The 15400-nt window shown below is 45.3% G+C and overlaps 1 protein-coding gene across 1 annotated transcript in view; it reads left to right on the forward strand.

Moving 5' to 3' along the window:
- ANKRD55 (ankyrin repeat domain 55) overlaps positions 1 to 15400 on the forward strand; it is a 136582-nt gene that overhangs the window by 106821 nt on the left and 14361 nt on the right. Inside the window, exon 8 of the mRNA XM_075842464.1 lies at positions 1604 to 1771. Coding sequence (XP_075698579.1) covers positions 1604 to 1771 — 168 coding nt within the window. The remainder of the gene's footprint in view (positions 1 to 1603; positions 1772 to 15400) is intronic.

Here is a 15400-nt window from a genome sequence, read left to right on the forward strand (position 1 = left end):
TGTTGGATCTAAAAATGACATAGCGTTTAAAGGCGGACATTAATTTTTATTCCACACACTGCATACATAATTATCTACTCAATATCACTCTAGGCCCCATGCACACGACCGTAAAAACGCTGTAATTACGGGCCCATAGACATCTATTGGACACAGGTACCTTCCCGTTTGCTTACAGGAAGGTGCCCAGGGCCGTTGAAAGATATAGAACATGTCCTATTTCAGGCCGTAATTACAGCACAGGCAGGCCCATAGAAGTCTATGGGGCTCCCGTAATTACGGATGGCTGCAAGTGTGCACCTGTAATTACAGGAGCGTTGCTACGCATGGTACTTACTGTCCAGCGGTAGTCACTGTCCAGGGTGCTGAAAGAGTTAAACGATCAGTGCTGGGTAGACAGAAGGGGATGCACTGATCGGCAGTAACTCTTTCAGCACCCTGGACAGTGACTACTGCTGGACAGTGAGTACCATACGCGGCGCTCACAATATAGATTTCTAATATTTCCTTCAAAAACCTGCAACAAAAAAAAGTTCATACTTACCAGAACTCCCTGCTTCTTCCTCCAGTCCGGCCTCCTGGGATAACGTTTCATCCCATGTGACTGCTGCAGCCAATCACAGGCTGCAGCGGTCACATGGACTACCGCATCATCCAGGGAGGTCGGACTGGATGTCAAAAGAGGGATGCGTCACCAAGACAACGGCCGTGGTACGTATGAACTTTTTCTTTCTATCGCTGCGTTCCGCTGCGGAAACTCTGCCCAAAATGGCTGCCCCTTCTCTCTATCCAGCACTGATAGAGAGAAGAGGCTAACGATCAGAGCTGGATAGAGAAAAGAGGATGGCGATCAGTGCTGGATAGAGAGAAGGGGCTGCCGATTAGTGCAGTGCAATATCTCTCTCTACGTGTATAGAGAAGCAGAGAAAACGGGTCCGTAAATACGGGTTAAATACGTGTGACAAAGGACCCGTATTTACGCCAGTATTTACAGGAGGGAAAAAATACGGTTGTGTGCATGGGCCTTAACGTCTTATATGACAGTGATTAAAGGGCTTTGAGATTAAACACTCTTTTCCCTAAGCTGTGTCTGCTATTCAAGAGAATGGAGCTAAGTTGCAATAGCAGACACAGCCATTGACAAAAGTGGCGCTGTTTTTGAAAAAAAATAATGCTTTTCTAATCCTATACAAACCCTTTAATGGTTTAAGAAGACTGATGACACATTTAATACACACTGGGCCATGTTTTTACACTTTCAGCCTTTTAGTCATGTCCCTTTAAATAACTTGCCAGGACTGAATGTAATTGGATGGGAATAGATAAGTGAAATCAGAATTCAAGGACACAACTGAGAGTGCGCCATGTACAGGGGCTGCTATTGATCTCGGAATGAGAAGCCTTTGATTCTTTGTAGTTGTATTACTTGAATCAGATTAAAGGGCATTTCATGTATTTCCAGACATTTACCAGATTGCTGTACAAGAATTGCAGGGATAGATCTGGATTGTATGCACCCTCATATGTGGCACCGGGCAGATCACTCCACCTTTATTCCTATCATATTATAACAAATGTGCCTCTCTGTCATATTGCGCTCCAGGACGCCACTGCACTGGGCTGCAGCCGCCGGGAAGTCAGATTGTGTGCAGACGTTGCTGAAGTTAGGAGTCGACATAACCCCCAGGGACATCAATGAAAATATACCCCTGACCTATGCCATGTATTGTGGGCACACTGCATGCATCAAACTGCTTTCTCAGGAGAACAGGTGACTCCCACTGATTGCCCACCATGACCCATAAATGTTCAAGTCAGAGATTTCTTTTGTACTTTCTTTATAATTTTGGTGAGAAGGCGGCACATTTATTTAAAAAAAACAATCTTTAGTCTACAAAACTGTCACATTGATGTTTGTGAATTTGATGCAAGCACTGTTCTGTCTTACTGCTCATACAGGAGAGGTTCCATAGTGTGACTGCTCATACAGTAGAGGTTCCATAGTGTGACTTCTCTTACAGGAGAGGTTCCATAGTGTGACTGCTCTTACAGGAGAGGTTTCATAGTGTGGCTGCTCTTACAGTAGAGGTTTCATAGTGTGACTTCTCTTACAGGAGAGGTTTCATAGTGTGACTGCTCATACAGGAGAGGTTTCATAGTGTGACTGCTCTTACAGGAGAGGTTTCATAGTGTGACTGCTCTTACAGTAGAGGTTCCATAGTGTGACTGCTCATACAGTAGAGGTTCCATAGTGTGACTGCTCTTACAGGAGAGGTTTCATAGTGTGACTGCTCATACAGTAGAGGTTCCATAGTGTGACTGCTCATACAGTAGAGGTTTCATAGTGTGACTGCTCTTACAGGAGAGGTTTAATAGTGTGACTGCTCATACAGTAGAGGTTCCATAGTGTGACTGCTCATACAGTAGAGGTTCCATAGTGTGACTGCTCTTACAGGAGAGGTTTCATAGTGTGACTGCTCTTACAGTAGAGGTTCCATAGTGTGACTGCTCTTACAGGAGAGGTTTCATAGTGTGACTTCTCTTATAGGAGAGGTTTCATAGTGTGACTGCTCATACAGTAGAGGTTCCATAGTGTGACTGCTCTTACAGTAGAGGTTCCATAGTGTGACTGCTCTTACAGGAGAGGTTTCATAGTGTGACTTCTCTTACAGGAGAGGTTTCATAGTGTGACTGCTCATACAGTAGAGGTTCCATAGTGTGACTGCTCATACAGTAGAGGTTCCATAGTGTGACTGCTCTTACAGGAGAGGTTCCATAGTGTGACTGCTCATACAGTAGAGATTCCATAGTGTGACTGCTCATACAGTAGAGATTCCATAGTGTGACTGCTCTTACCGGAGAGGTTTCATAGTGTGACTGCTCTTACAGGAGAGGTTCCATAGTGTGACTGCTCATACAGTAGAGGTTCCATAGTGTGACTGCTCATACAGTAGAGGTTCCATAGTGTGACTGCTCATACAGTAGAGGTTCCATAGTGTGGCTGCTCTTACAGGAGAGGTTTCATAGTGTGACTGCTCTTACAGGAGAGGTTTCATAGTGTGACTGCTCTTACAGGAGAGGTTCCATAGTCTGACTGCTCTTACAGGAGAGGTTCCATAGTGTGACTGCTCTTACAGGAGAGGTTTCATAGTGTGACTGCTCTTACAGGAGAGGTTTCATAGTGTGGCTGCTCTTACAGGAGAGGTTTCATAGTGTGACTGCTCATACAGTAGAGGTTCCATAGTGTGACTGCTCTTACAGGAGAGGTTTCATAGTGTGACTGCTCATACAGTAGAGGTTCCATAGTGTGACTGCTCATACAGTAGAGGTTCCATAGTGTGACTGCTCTTACAGGAGAGGTTTCATAGTGTGACTGCTCTTACAGTAGAGGTTCCATAGTGTGACTGCTCTTACAGGAGAGGTTTCATAGTGTGACTTCTCTTACAGGAGAGGTTTCATAGTGTGACTGCTCATACAGTAGAGGTTCCATAGTGTGACTGCTCATACAGTAGAGGTTCCATAGTGTGACTGCTCTTACAGGAGAGGTTCCATAGTGTGACTGCTCATACAGTAGAGATTCCATAGTGTGACTGCTCATACAGTAGAGATTCCATAGTGTGACTGCTCTTACCGGAGAGGTTTCATAGTGTGACTGCTCTTACAGGAGAGGTTCCATAGTGTGACTGCTCATACAGTAGAGGTTCCATAGTGTGACTGCTCATACAGTAGAGGTTCCATAGTGTGACTGCTCATACAGTAGAGGTTCCATAGTGTGGCTGCTCTTACAGGAGAGGTTTCATAGTGTGACTGCTCTTACAGGAGAGGTTTCATAGTGTGACTGCTCATACAGTAGAGGTTCCATAGTGTGTCTGCTCATACAGTAGAGGTTCCATAGTGTGACTGCTCATACAGTAGAGGTTCCATAGTGTGACTGCTCATACAGTAGAGGTTTCATAGTGTGGCTGCTCTTACAGGAGAGGTTTCATAGTGTGACTGCTCTTACAGGAGAGGTTTAATAGTGTGACTGCTCATACAGTAGAGGTTCCATAGTGTGACTGCTCATACAGTAGAGGTTCCATAGTGTGACTGCTCTTACAGGAGAGGTTTCATAGTGTGACTGCTCTTACAGTAGAGGTTCCATAGTGTGACTGCTCTTACAGGAGAGGTTTCATAGTGTGACTTCTCTTATAGGAGAGGTTTCATAGTGTGACTGCTCATACAGTAGAGGTTCCATAGTGTGACTGCTCATACAGTAGAGGTTCCATAGTGTGACTGCTCTTACAGGAGAGGTTTCATAGTGTGACTTCTCTTACAGGAGAGGTTCCATAGTGTGGCTGCTCATACAGTAGAGGTTCCATAGTGTGACTGCTCTTACAGGAGAGGTTCCATAGTGTGACTGCTCTTACAGGAGAGGTTCCATAGTGTGACTGCTCATACAGTAGAGATTCCATAGTGTGACTGCTCTTACCGGAGAGGTTTCATAGTGTGACTGCTCTTACAGGAGAGGTTCCATAGTGTGACTGCTCATACAGTAGAGGTTCCATAGTGTGACTGCTCATACAGTAGAGGTTCCATAGTGTGACTGCTCATACAGTAGAGGTTCCATAGTGTGGCTGCTCTTACATGAACGGTTTCATAGTATGACTGCTCATACAGTAGAGATTCGATAGTGTGACTGCTCATACAGTAGAGATTCCATAGTGTGACTGCTCTTACAGTAGAGATTCCATAGTGTGACTGCTCTTACAGGAGAGGTTTCATAGTGTGGCTGCTCTTACAGGAGAGGTTTCATAGTGTGGCTGCTCTTACAGGAGCGGTTTCATAGTGTGACTGCTCTTACAGGAGAGGTTCCATAGTGTGACTGCTCTTACAGGAGAGGTTTCATAGTGTGGCTGCTCTTACAGGAGAGGTTCCATAGTGTGGCTGCTCTTACAGTAGAGGTTTCATAGTGTGACTGCTCTTACATGAACGGTTTCACAGTGTGGCTGCTCTTACAGGAGAGGTTCCATAGTGTGACTGCTCTTACAGGAGAGATTCCATAGTGTGACTGCTCTTACCGGAGAGGTTTCATAGTGTGACTGCTCTTACAGCAGTGGTTCCATAGTGTGGCTGCTCTTACAGTAGAGGTTTCATAGTGTGACTGCTCTTACAGGAGAGGTTTCATAGTGTGACTGCTCTTACAGGAGAGGTTCCATAGTGTGACTGCTCTTACAGTAGAGGTTCCATAGTGTGACTGCTCTTACTGGAGAGGTTCCATAGTGTGACTGCTCATACAGTAGAGGTTCCATAGTGTGGCTGCTCTTACATGAACGGTTTCATAGTATGACTGCTCATACAGTAGAGATTCCATAGTGTGACTGCTCTTACAGGAGAGGTTCCATAGTGTGACTGCTCTTACAGTAGAGGTTCCATAGTGTGACTGCTCTTACAGGAGAGGTTCCATAGTGTGACTGCTCATACAGTAGAGGTTCCATAGTGTGGCTGCTCTTACATGAACGGTTTCATAGTATGACTGCTCATACAGTAGAGATTCCATAGTGTGACTGCTCTTACAGGAGAGGTTCCATAGTGTGGCTGCTCTTACAGGAGAGGTTCTATAGTGTGGCTGCTCTTACAGGAGAGGTTTCATAGTGTGACTGCTCTTACAGGAGAGATTTCATAGTGTGACTTCTCTTACAGGAGAGGTTTCATAGTGTGACTGCTCTTACAGGAGAGGTTCCATAGTGTGGCTGCTCTTACAGGAGAGGTTTCATAGTGTGGCTGCTCTTACAGGAGAGGTTTCATAGTGTGACTGCTCTTACAGGAGAGGTTTCATAGTGTGACTCCTCTTACAGGAGAGGTTTCATAGTGTGACTGCTCTTACAGGAGAGGTTTCATAGTGTGACTGCTCTTACAGGAGAGGTTTCATAGTGTGACTGCTCTTACAGGAGAGGTTTCATAGTGTGACTGCTCTTACAGTGGAGGTTTCTTAGTGTGACTGCTCTTACAGGAGAGGTTTCATAGTGTGACTGCTCTTACAGGAGAGGTTCCATAGTGTGACTGCTCTTACAGGAGAGGTTTCATAGTGTCACTGATCTTACAGGACAGGATTCACAGTGTGACTGCTCATACAGTAGAGATTCCATAGTGTGACTGCTCTTACAGGAGAGGTTTCTTAGTGTGACTGCTCTTACAGGAGAGGTTTCATAGTGTGACTGCTCTTACAGTAGAGGTTTCATAGTGTGACTGCTCTTACAGGAGAGGTTCTATAGTGTGACTGCTCTTACAGGAGAGGTTTCATAGTGTGACTGCTCTTACAGTAGAGGTTTCATAGTGTGACTTCTCTTACAGGAGAGGTTCCATAGTGTGGCTGCTCTTACAGGAGAGGTTTCATAGTCTGACTGCTCTTACAGGAGAGGTTCTATAGTGTGGCTGCTCTTACAGGAGAGGTTTCATAGTGTGACTGCTCTTACAGGAGAGGTTTCATAGTGTGACTGCTCTTACAGGAGAGGTTTCATAGTGTGACTGCTCTTACCGGAGAGGTTTCATAGTGTGACTGCTCTTACAGGAGAGGTTCCATAGTGTGGCTGCTCTTACATGAACGGTTTCATAGTATGACTGCTCATACAGTAGAGATTCCATAGTGTGACTGCTCTTACAGGAGAGGTTCCATAGTGTGGCTGCTCTTACATGAACGGTTTCATAGTATGACTGCTCATACAGTAGAGATTCCATAGTGTGACTGCTCTTACAGGAGAGTTTCCATAGTGTGACTGCTCATACAGTAGAGATTCCATAGTGTGACTGCTCTTACCGGAGAGGTTTCATAGTGTGACTGCTCATACAGTAGAGGTTCCATAGTGTAACTGCTCATACAGTAGAGGTTCCATAGTGTGGCTGCTCTTACATGAACGGTTTCATAGTATGACTTCTCATACAGTAGAGATTCCATAGTGTGACTGCTCTTACAGGAGAGGTTCTATAGTGTGGCTGCTCTTACAGGAGAGGTTTCATAGTGTGACTGCTCTTACAGGAGAGGTTTCATAGTGTGACTGCTCTTACAGGAGAGCTTTCATAGTGTGACTGCTCTTACAGGAGAGGTTTCATAGTGTGACTGCTCTTACAGGAGAGGTTCCATAGTGTGACTGCTCTTACAGGAGAGGTTTCATAGTGTGACTGCTCTTACAGTAGAGGTTTCATAGTGTGACTGCTCTTACAGGAGAGGTTCCATAGTGTGACTGCTCTTACAGGAGAGGTTTCTTAGTGTGACTGCTCATACAGTAGAGATTCCATAGTGTGACTGCTCTTACAGTAGAGATTCCATAGTGTGACTGCTCTTACAGGAGAGGTTTCATAGTGTGACTGCTCTTACAGGAGAGGTTTCATAGTGTGACTGCTCATACAGTAGAGGTTCCATAGTGTGTCTGCTCATACAGTAGAGGTTCCATAGTGTGACTGCTCATACAGTAGTGGTTCCATAGTGTGGCTGCTCTTACAGGAGAGGTTCCATAGTGTGACTGCTCTTACAGGAGAGGTTTCATAGTGTGGCTGCTCTTACAGGAGAGGTTCCATAGTGTGACTGCTCTTACAGGAGAGATTCCATAGTGTGACTGCTCTTACCGGAGAGGTTTCATAGTGTGACTGCTCTTACAGCAGTGGTTCCATAGTGTGGCTGCTCTTACAGTAGAGGTTTCATAGTGTGACTGCTCTTACAGGAGAGGTTTCATAGTGTGACTGCTCTTACAGGAGAGGTTCCATAGTGTGACTGCTCTTACAGTAGAGGTTCCATAGTGTGACTGCTCTTACAGGAGAGGTTCCATAGTGTGACTGCTCATACAGTAGAGGTTCCATAGTGTGACTGCTCTTACAGGAGAGGTTCTATAGTGTGGCTGCTCTTACAGGAGAGGTTTCATAGTGTGACTGCTCTTACAGGAGAGGTTCCATAGTGTGACTGCTCTTACAGTAGAGGCTCCATAGTGTGACTGCTCTTACAGGAGAGGTTCTATAGTGTGGCTGCTCTTACAGGAGAGGTTCCATAGTGTGACTGCTCTTACCGGAGAGGTTTCATAGTGTGACTGCTCTTACAGGAGAGGTTCCATAGTGTGACTGCTCATACAGTAGAGGTTCCATAGTGTGACTGCTCATACAGTAGAGGTTCCATAGTGTGACTGCTCATACAGTAGAGGTTCCATAGTGTGACTGCTCATACAGTAGAGGTTCCATAGTGTGACTTCTCTTACAGGAGAGGTTCCATAGTGTGGCTGCTCTTACAGGAGAGGTTTCATAGTGTGACTGCTCTTACAGGAGAGGTTTCATAGTGTGACTGCTCATACAGTAGAGGTTCCATAGTGTGTCTGCTCATACAGTAGAGGTTCCATAGTGTGACTGCTCATACAGTAGTGGTTCCATAGTGTGGCTGCTCTTACAGGAGAGGTTTCATAGTGTGACTGCTCTTACAGGAGAGGTTTCATAGTGTGACTGCTCTTACAGGAGAGGTTTAATAGTGTGACTGCTCTTACAGGAGAGGTTTAATAGTGTGACTGCTCATACAGTAGAGGTTCCATAGTGTGACTGCTCATACAGTAGAGGTTCCATAGTGTGACTGCTCATACAGTAGAGGTTCCATAGTGTGACTGCTCATACAGTAGAGGTTCCATAGTGTGGCTGCTCTTACAGGAGAGGTTTCATAGTGTGACTGCTCTTACAGGAGAGGTTTCATAGTGTGACTGCTCATACAGTAGAGGTTCCATAGTGTGTCTGCTCATACAGTAGAGGTTCCATAGTGTGACTGCTCATACAGTAGTGGTTCCATAGTGTGGCTGCTCTTACAGGAGAGGTTTCATAGTGTGACTGCTCTTACAGGAGAGGTTTCATAGTGTGACTGCTCTTACAGGAGAGGTTTAATAGTGTGACTGCTCTTACAGGAGAGGTTTAATAGTGTGACTGCTCTTACAGGAGAGGTTTCATAGTGTGGCTTCTCTTACAGGAGAGGTTCCATAGTGTGGCTGCTCTTACAGGAGAGGTTTAATAGTGTGACTGCTCTTACAGGAGAGGTTTCATAGTGTGGCTTCTCTTACAGGAGAGGTTTCATAGTGTGGCTGCTCATACAGTAGAGGTTCCATAGTGTGACTGCTCTTACAGGAGAGGTTTCATAGTGTGACTGCTCTTACAGGAGAGGTTTAATAGTGTGACTGCTCATACAGTAGAGGTTCCATAGTGTGACTGCTCATACAGTAGAGGTTCCATAGTGTGACTGCTCTTACAGGAGAGGTTTCATAGTGTGACTGCTCTTACAGTAGAGGTTCCATAGTGTGACTGCTCTTACAGGAGAGGTTTCATAGTGTGACTTCTCTTATAGGAGAGGTTTCATAGTGTGACTGCTCATACAGTAGAGGTTCCATAGTGTGACTGCTCATACAGTAGAGGTTCCATAGTGTGACTGCTCTTACAGGAGAGGTTCCATAGTGTGACTGCTCTTACAGGAGAGGTTTCATAGTGTGACTGCTCATACAGTAGAGATTCCATAGTGTGACTGCTCATACAGTAGAGATTCCATAGTGTGACTGCTCTTACCGGAGAGGTTTCATAGTGTGACTGCTCTTACAGGAGAGGTTCCATAGTGTGACTGCTCATACAGTAGAGGTTCCATAGTGTGACTGCTCATACAGTAGAGGTTCCATAGTGTGACTGCTCATACAGTAGAGGTTCCATAGTGTGGCTGCTCTTACATGAACGGTTTCATAGTATGACTGCTCTTACAGTAGAGATTCCATAGTGTGACTGTTCATACAGTAGAGATTCCATAGTGTGACTGCTCTTACAGTAGAGATTCCATAGTGTGACTGCTCTTACAGGAGAGGGTTCATAGTGTGGCTGCTCTTACAGGAGAGGTTTCATAGTGTGGCTGCTCTTACAGGAGCGGTTTCATAGTGTGACTGCTCTTACAGGAGAGGTTCCATAGTGTGACTGCTCTTACAGGAGAGGTTTCATAGTGTGGCTGCTCTTACAGGAGAGGTTCCATAGTGTGGCTGCTCTTACAGTAGAGGTTTCATAGTGTGACTGCTCTTACATGAACGGTTTCACAGTGTGGCTGCTCTTACAGGAGAGGTTCCATAGTGTGACTGCTCTTACAGGAGAGATTCCATAGTGTGACTGCTCTTACCGGAGAGGTTTCATAGTGTGACTGCTCTTACAGCAGTGGTTCCATAGTGTGGCTGCTCTTACAGTAGAGGTTTCATAGTGTGACTGCTCTTACAGGAGAGGTTTCATAGTGTGACTGCTCTTACAGGAGAGGTTCCATAGTGTGACTGCTCTTACAGTAGAGGTTCCATAGTGTGACTGCTCTTACAGGAGAGGTTCCATAGTGTGACTGCTCATACAGTAGAGGTTCCATAGTGTGGCTGCTCTTACATGAACGGTTTCATAGTATGACTGCTCATACAGTAGAGATTCCATAGTGTGACTGCTCTTACAGGAGAGGTTCTATAGTGTGGCTGCTCTTACAGGAGAGGTTTCATAGTGTGACTGCTCTTACAGGAGAGGTTTCATAGTGTGACTGCTCTTACAGGAGAGGTTTCATAGTGTGACTGCTCTTACAGTGGAGGTTTCTTAGTGTGACTGCTCTTACAGGAGAGGTTTCATAGTGTGACTGCTCTTACAGGAGAGGTTCTATAGTGTGACTGCTCTTACAGGAGAGGCTCCATAGTGTGACTGATCTTACAGTAGAGGTTCCATAGCGTGACTGCTCTTACAGGAGAGGTTTCATAGTGTGACTGCTCTTACAGGAGAGGTTTCATAGTGTGACTGCTCTTACAGTAGAGGTTTCATAGTGTGACTGCTCTTACAGGAGAGGTTCTATAGTGTGACTGCTCTTACAGGAGAGGTTTCATAGTGTGACTGCTCTTACAGTAGAGGTTTCATAGTGTGACTGCTCTTACAGGAGAGGTTTCATAGTCTGACTGCTCTTACAGTAGAGGTTTCATAGTGTGACTGCTCTTACAGGAGAGGTTCTATAGTGTGGCTGCTCTTACAGGAGAGGTTTCATAGTGTGACTGCTCTTACAGGAGAGGTTTCATAGTGTGACTGCTCTTACAGGAGAGGTTCCATAGTGTGGCTGCTCTTACATGAACGGTTTGATAGTATGACTGCTCATACAGTAGAGATTCCATAGTGTGACTGCTCTTACAGGAGAGTTTCCATAGTGTGACTGCTCATACAGTAGAGATTCCATAGTGTGACTGCTCTTACCGGAGAGGTTTCATAGTGTGACTGCTCTTACAGGAGAGGTTTCATAGTGTGGCTGCTCTTACAGGAGAGGTTTCATAGTGTGGCTGCTCTTACAGGAGAGGTTTCATAGTGTGACTGCTCATACAGGAGAGGTTTCATAGTGTGACTGCTCTTACAGGAGAGGTTTCATAGTGTGACTGCTCTTACAGGAGAGGTTCCATAGTGTGACTTCTCTTACCGGAGAGGTTTCATAGTGTGACTGCTCATACAGTAGAGGTTCCATAGTGTAACTGCTCATACAGTAGAGGTTCCATAGTGTGGCTGCTCTTACATGAACGGTTTCATAGTATGACTGCTCATACAGTAGAGATTCCATAGTGTGACTGCTCTTACAGGAGAGGTTCTATAGTGTGGCTGCTCTTACAGGAGAGGTTTCATAGTGTGACTGCTCTTACAGGAGAGGTTTCATAGTGTGACTGCTCTTACAGGAGAGGTTTCATAGTGTGACTGCTCTTACAGTGGAGGTTTCTTAGTGTGACTGCTCTTACAGGAGAGGTTTCATAGTGTGACTGCTCTTACAGGAGAGGTTCTATAGTGTGACTGCTCTTACAGGAGAGGTTTCATAGTGTGACTGCTCTTACAGGAGAGGTTTCATAGTGTGACTGCTCTTACAGTAGAGGTTTCATAGTGTGACTGCTCTTACAGGAGAGGTTCTATAGTGTGACTGCTCTTACAGGAGAGGTTTCATAGTGTGACTGCTCTTACAGTAGAGGTTTCATAGTGTGACTGCTCTTACAGGAGAGGTTCCATAGTGTGACTGCTCTTGCAGGAGAGGTTTCATAGTGTGACTGCTCTTACAGGAGAGGTTTCATAGTGTGACTTCTCTTACAGGAGAGGTTTCATATTGTGACTGCTCTTACAGGAGAGGTTTCATAGTGTGACTGCTCTTACAGGAGAGGTTCCATAGTGTGACTGCTCTTACAGGAGAGGTTTCATAGTGTGACTGCTCTTACAGGAGAGGTTCCATAGTGTGACTGCTCTTACAGGAGAGGTTTCATAGTGTGACTGCTCTTACAGGAGAGGTTTCATAGTGTGACTTCTCTTACAGGAGAGGTTTCATATTGTGACTGCTCTTACAGGAGAGGTTTCATAGTGTGACTGCTCTTACAGGAGAGGTTCTATAGTGTGGCTGCTCTTACAGGAGAGGTTTCATAGTGTGACTGCTCTTACAGGAGAGGTTTCATAGTGTGACTGCTCTTACAGGAGAGGTTCTATAGTGTGACTGCTCTTACAGTAGAGGCTCCATAGTGTGACTGCTCTTACAGGAGAGGTTCCATAGTGTGACTGCTCATACAGTAGAGGTTCCATAGTGTGGCTGCTCTTACAGGAGAGGTTTCATAGTGTGACTGCTCTTACAGGAGAGGTTTCATAGTGTGACTGCTCTTACAGGAGAGGTTCCATAGTGTGACTGCTCTTACAGGAGAGGTTCCATAGTGTGGCTGCTCTTACATGAACGGTTTCATAGTGTGACTGCTCATACAGTAGAGGTTCCATAGTGTGACTGCTCTTACAGGAGAGGTTCCATAGTGTGACTGCTCTTACAGGAGAGGTTTCATAGTGTGACTGCTCATACAGTAGAGATTCCATAGTGTGACTGCTCTTACAGGAGAGGTTTCATAGTGTGGCTGCTCTTACAGGAGAGGTTTCATAGTGTGACTGCTCTTACAGGAGAGGTTTCATAGTGTGACTGCTCTTACAGGAGAGGTTTCATAGTGTGACTGCTCTTACAGTGGAGGTTTCTTAGTGTGACTGCTCTTACAGGAGAGGTTTCATAGTGTGACTGCTCTTACAGGAGAGGTTCTATAGTGTGACTGCTCTTACAGGAGAGGTTTCATAGTGTGACTGCTCTTACAGTAGAGGTTTCATAGTGTGACTGCTCTTACAGGAGAGGTTCTATAGTGTGACTCCTCTTACAGGAGAGGTTTCATAGTGTGACTGCTCTTACAGTGGAGGTTTCTTAGTGTGACTGCTCTTACAGGAGAGGTTTCATAGTGTGACTGCTCTTACAGGAGAGGTTCTATAGTGTGACTGCTCTTACAGGAGAGGCTCCATAGTGTGACTGATCTTACAGTAGAGGTTCCATAGCGTGACTGCTCTTACAGGAGAGGTTTCATAGTGTGACTGCTCTTACAGGAGAGGTTTCATAGTGTGACTGCTCTTACAGTAGAGGTTTCATAGTGTGACTGCTCTTACAGGAGAGGTTCTATAGTGTGACTGCTCTTACAGGAGAGGTTTCATAGTGTGACTGCTCTTACAGTAGAGGTTTCATAGTGTGACTGCTCTTACAGGAGAGGTTTCATAGTCTGACTGCTCTTACAGTAGAGGTTTCATAGTGTGACTGCTCTTACAGGAGAGGTTCTATAGTGTGGCTGCTCTTACAGGAGAGGTTTCATAGTGTGACTGCTCTTACAGGAGAGGTTTCATAGTGTGACTGCTCTTACAGGAGAGGTTCCATAGTGTGGCTGCTCTTACATGAACGGTTTGATAGTATGACTGCTCATACAGTAGAGATTCCATAGTGTGACTGCTCTTACAGGAGAGTTTCCATAGTGTGACTGCTCATACAGTAGAGATTCCATAGTGTGACTGCTCTTACCGGAGAGGTTTCATAGTGTGACTGCTCATACAGGAGAGGTTTCATAGTGTGACTGCTCTTACAGGAGAGGTTTCATAGTGTGACTGCTCTTACAGGAGAGGTTCCATAGTGTGACTTCTCTTACCGGAGAGGTTTCATAGTGTGACTGCTCATACAGTAGAGGTTCCATAGTGTAACTGCTCATACAGTAGAGGTTCCATAGTGTGGCTGCTCTTACATGAACGGTTTCATAGTATGACTGCTCGTACAGTAGAGATTCCATAGTGTGACTGCTCTTACAGGAGAGGTTCTATAGTGTGGCTGCTCTTACAGGAGAGGTTTCATAGTGTGACTGCTCTTACAGGAGAGGTTTCATAGTGTGACTGCTCTTACAGGAGAGGTTTCATAGTGTGACTGCTCTTACAGTGGAGGTTTCTTAGTGTGACTGCTCTTACAGGAGAGGTTTCATAGTGTGACTGCTCTTACAGGAGAGGTTCTATAGTGTGACTGCTCTTACAGGAGAGGTTTCATAGTGTGACTGCTCTTACAGGAGAGGTTTCATAGTGTGACTGCTCTTACAGTAGAGGTTTCATAGTGTGACTGCTCTTACAGGAGAGGTTCTATAGTGTGACTGCTCTTACAGGAGAGGTTTCATAGTGTGACTGCTCTTACAGTAGAGGTTTCATAGTGTGACTGCTCTTACAGGAGAGGTTCCATAGTGTGACTGCTCTTGCAGGAGAGGTTTCATAGTGTGACTGCTCTTACAGGAGAGGTTTCATAGTGTGACTTCTCTTACAGGAGAGGTTTCATATTGTGACTGCTCTTACAGGAGAGGTTTCATAGTGTGACTGCTCTTACAGGAGAGGTTTCATAGTGTGACTGCTCTTACAGGAGAGGTTCCATAGTGTGACTGCTCTTACAGGAGAGGTTTCATAGTGTGACTGCTCATACAGTAGAGATTCCATAGTGTGACTGCTCTTACAGGAGAGGTTTCATAGTGTGGCTGCTCTTACAGGAGAGGTTTCATAGTGTGACTGCTCTTACAGGAGAGGTTTCATAGTGTGACTGCTCTTACAGGAGAGGTTTCATAGTGTGACTGCTCTTACAGGAGAGGTTTCATAGTGTGACTGCTCTTACAGTAGAGGTTCCATAGTGTGACTGCTCTTACAGGAGAGGTTTCATAGTGTGACTTCTCTTACAGGAGAGGTTTCATATTGTGACTGCTCTTACAGGAGAGGTTTCATAGTGTGACTGCTCTTACAGGAGAGGTTCTATAGTGTGGCTGCTCTTACAGGAGAGGTTTCATAGTGTGACTGCTCTTACAGGAGAGGTTTCATAGTGTGACTGCTCTTACAGGAGAGGTTCTATAGTGTGACTGCTCTTACAGTAGAGGCTCCATAGTGTGACTGCTCTTACAGGAGAGGTTCCATAGTGTGACTGCTCATACAGTAGAGGTTCCATAGTGTGGCTGCTCTTACAGGAGAGGTTTCATAGTGTGACTGCTCTTACAGGAGAGGTTTCATAGTGTGACTGCTCTTACAGGAGAGGTTCCATAGTGTG

This window comes from Rhinoderma darwinii, chromosome 1 (genome assembly GCF_050947455.1).
Source record: "Rhinoderma darwinii isolate aRhiDar2 chromosome 1, aRhiDar2.hap1, whole genome shotgun sequence".
Lineage (NCBI taxonomy): Eukaryota > Metazoa > Chordata > Amphibia > Anura > Rhinodermatidae > Rhinoderma > Rhinoderma darwinii.